Consider the following 3,892-nt stretch of genomic DNA (forward strand, 5'->3'; position numbering starts at 1 on the left):
AGGTGACACACTGCAAGACTTTATCAAGCAGCCTAGAATAATCATCTCTTCATCTCCAGTTCGGTTCTGACTACTATTGCATTAGATTGAAATCTCCATCTGAGTGGGATAGAAGGAAGAGGTTTAGAAGGTGTCAACAAACATCTCAACATGTGATAGAAGACATTTGAAAATGAGTTGAGGTTGTAACTAATGTGGAACCATTTAGATGGGACTAATTTAAAGTTATTCCTCCAACATTGCATAATATACCTTTTTAATTTGGATAACCAAAGTGCTTAGCAAGCTTGAGATAAAATAATATCATCTATATATGCATTTATAAAAGAATTTGGATATGGAAGCTTTCCTATCATAACCACAAAATATCTGAGCAGCCATTCTGGGGAATGTCCAAAGCTGATCTGATCAGCAAGGAACAAAGGGAATGATTTAGAGACTTGGAAGATAGGGCTTGATGGTCTGTTCTGATTGTCCCCTTCAAAGAACTCTCCTTATTGTAGAATTACAGAAGTGCAAAAGGCCATTGAGGCTACTAAGATCAACTTCTTGTTCAGTGCAGGAACCCATATTAAAACATCTCTGGTTGATGTCATAAAGTTACCTTCTATTTGAATGCACCCACCATGAAGCAGAAGAAAGAACAAATGCATATAACATGCAACATTCTTGTTAATTCCATTTTTTAAAACAATTATCTTCTTTTGGTTAATATCAGTTCAGGGATGCATGGCCCTTTTATTTCATATTTCATTGGCTGAAGGAAGATTCTCAGAACTTATGCTGTTCTGGGCCTTTTTAATCTCAAACCGTGGATAGATATAATAATATTTTTTGAACTAAATAGATATTATCTGGAGGTATCAGGGACAATCTGTGTATCTTTTACTACTAAACTACATGCAAGTTGATGCTTGCAGGACATAGCAACATAAAATAAACTAACAAAATACATTAAACAAATGTTTATGTCAGACACGAACAATCAGACTTACATGTGTAAGGTTCAAGCTGACTATTTTATTGTTCTCTCCCTATTACACAGATATCTACAGGACTGATAGCTTTGGAAAGGGAACTACTAGATACAACTCTAAGGCATTCCAGAAAGGTCAAAGCTAGCTGTCTTATGTTTATACAGCATATGTAGGCTACTTTTGCACTTGGGCCCTCCTCCCAACAGGGAAGATTGCTCTCCAATTATTCAGTCACACTACCCGTGATAGGATCATCTGCTTAAAGATTTCATTATTGTTTTGCTTATTGTCTGCCCTCTTTCCATGTTTGCTTATACCCAGGATATGTTTTTGTTGCACAGATGGAGGGTAAGAATCAAACAACATTGAATGAGTTTGTCCTTGTTGGCTTTCCATACCCCAATAGTCTGAAGGAACCTTTATTTATCTTCTTCCTACTCATCTATTTAATGACACTCTTTGGCAATCTTCTGATCCTGTTGGTTGTGCTATCTAATCCCCAACTCCACAAGCCCATGTACTGGTTCCTCTGCCATTTGTCCTTTCTGGACATGACAGTTTCCACTGTGATTGTTCCAAAGGTCATTGTTGGATTTTTAGAAGGTGGGAGGATCATATCCTTTGGAGGTTGTATATGTCAACTCTTCTTCTTCCATTTTTTGGGTTGTACAGAATGCTTCCTTTATACACTGATGGCTTATGATCGATTTCTGGCTATTTGCAAACCACTCCACTATGGCAACCTCATGAACCATAGGACATGTCTTTTCCTGGCCATGGGCACCTGGATTGGAGGATGCCTTCACTCCGTGATGGAGACAGCCCTTGTTTTTCGCTTGCCATTTGGTCAGGAAAACAAGGTCAACTATATCTTCTGTGATATCCCCGCTGTGTTGAAGCTGGTCTCTGCTGACACAACACTTAATGAGATTGTAACCATGGTGGATGTTGGGCTGGTGGCCACCACATGCTTCCTTCTGATTTTGACTTCCTACATGTACATTGTCTCCACAATTCTGAAGATCCGCAGTGTCCAAGGTCGTAAACGGGCTTTCTCTACCTGTACTGCTCACATAACCATAGTGGTGACCTACTATGTGCCTCTTGTCTTCATCTACCTGAGACCAGGATCTCAGGATCCACTAGATGGAGTGATGGCTGTCTTCTACACTTCACTGACTCCACTTTTGAATCCCATTATCTATACATTGAGGAACCAGGACATAAAATGTGCCCTTGTCAACTTGTCTAGGAGATCATCCTAAACTGGTTCCATGAATACTCCTGTAATCTGGTAGAATGAATCTCCTGCTGGTTGTTGCCATACAATGTTGATCAAAGGACTTTGATTCCATACAATGAAGCCTTTATAGTAATTAACTTATAGCCACAGGCACTGTGTAAACCATCTTGAGATTGTTTAGCTATGGAGGGTATACATTCAAATTCAAATAAATAAAAAGAGATCTAGATGCTGCCAGAGCATGATTATTGACAATCCAGTTAATCAAAGAGTGTTTATTGTTACATTTATTGCCATACAATGTTGATTGATTAATTCTGCAAACAAAAACAATGGGCAAAACAGCCGTTTTTTGTGTTTCTGGCATTACCTCCATCTTGATCTAACTACCTTTGCGGATTCCAGCTCTGTCTTTTCCAAATGCCACAGTCTTTGCACCAACCATTGTCTCTTTCTGATCCCACTTGTAGATGTCACCTTCCATCCACACTTCCTTCTCTATCTGGATTCACAAAGCACATCCAGTCCCTCCACACAGCAGAAACCCATCATGCACACCTTCCAAAAACTTCCTAGGTTGCCTAACTCATCTGACTTTGATATATCACCAGCAAAAGACATTGCTGAATTTCCTTGACACTTTGCACAGAGTTGGCATCATTATCACAACAAAATGTAGAATAGAATTCTTTATTGGCCAGGTGTGATTGCCTCTGGTGAATAAAGTCTCAGTGTACACACATAAAACAACAAAGTGACAGGTTACAGATCATAAATCATACTTGCAATCATTAATCATAAGATACAAATAACAAATGTCTATGGAGATTCTCAGTCACCAGGTCATAGTTATCCTGAAGGTGCTTTTTCATGAGGCAACTGGACTTTCTTGATTTTTTTTCTTTGAAATCATTTAGCTTCTCATCCAAGAAGCTTCTTCAGCTCTGACTGTTGACATCGAGACCATCTATGTCAAAACTGAACAGCCCTCTCTCAACAGAGGGGAGGGATACAACATCCTCTATCTCCAGCCTACAACCCAGTCCTTTCAACAATATCAAGAAGGCTCCTCACCTATTTGCACCACTCAGGTGACCTCGAGGATACAGATAAACCTCCAGGTGGCCTCAAGGACTCTCTAAAGGAATGCAAATGACCAGCTGTCTGCAATGAGTATAAATCCTTCCATTCTCCACCATCTAGTCAGAGCTGAAGAAGCTTCTTGGATGAGAAGCGAAACATCTTCAAAGAAAAAAACAAAAAAGTCCAGTTGCCTCATGAAAAAGCACCTTTGGAATACAAATAACAAATGATAAATCATAAGACACCAATAGGAGAAGATGTTCTCTAAGAAGATATTCTATAAGTGTCAAGTAAACCAGTCAGGAAATAGGACTAGAATAACTAATTCTGCTTTATTGTAAGGCTACATTAGCGAAATCCTGTAGATCTGAAAGTACAAACTTTCCACCACCACTTTGATCCATTAAGAAGGGCCTTCCCTTAGTTTCTTTCCCTGACTTTTAAGTGACTATGGGCTCCTCCCTCTCTTGTCTGACCATTTCTTAACCATCATCTCTTTCCTTCAACCCCCAAGGTCATTCACACGGTCCATTACACTAAGTTTGTCACCAATTAGCAAATCTTGTGTCCACCACAAACATTGGAGGCT

General features: G+C 39.4%; 1 protein-coding gene across 1 annotated transcript; it reads left to right on the forward strand.

Moving 5' to 3' along the window:
• LOC120302031 (olfactory receptor 10G6-like) lies at nucleotides 1-2,292 on the forward strand. Its single transcript, XM_039329949.1, has 2 exons — nucleotides 1-182; nucleotides 1,319-2,292. The coding sequence occupies exon 2, from the start codon at nucleotides 1,319-1,321 to the stop codon at nucleotides 2,240-2,242; it is 924 nt and encodes a 307-aa protein (XP_039185883.1). The 5' UTR covers nucleotides 1-182; the 3' UTR covers nucleotides 2,243-2,292.
• The last annotated feature ends 1,600 nt before the right edge of the window (nucleotides 2,293-3,892 follow it).

The sequence above is a fragment of the Crotalus tigris genome, unplaced genomic scaffold (genome assembly GCF_016545835.1).
Source record: "Crotalus tigris isolate CLP2741 ecotype Arizona unplaced genomic scaffold, ASM1654583v1 scf7180000024422.1470167, whole genome shotgun sequence".
NCBI classification, from domain to species: domain Eukaryota; kingdom Metazoa; phylum Chordata; class Lepidosauria; order Squamata; family Viperidae; genus Crotalus; species Crotalus tigris.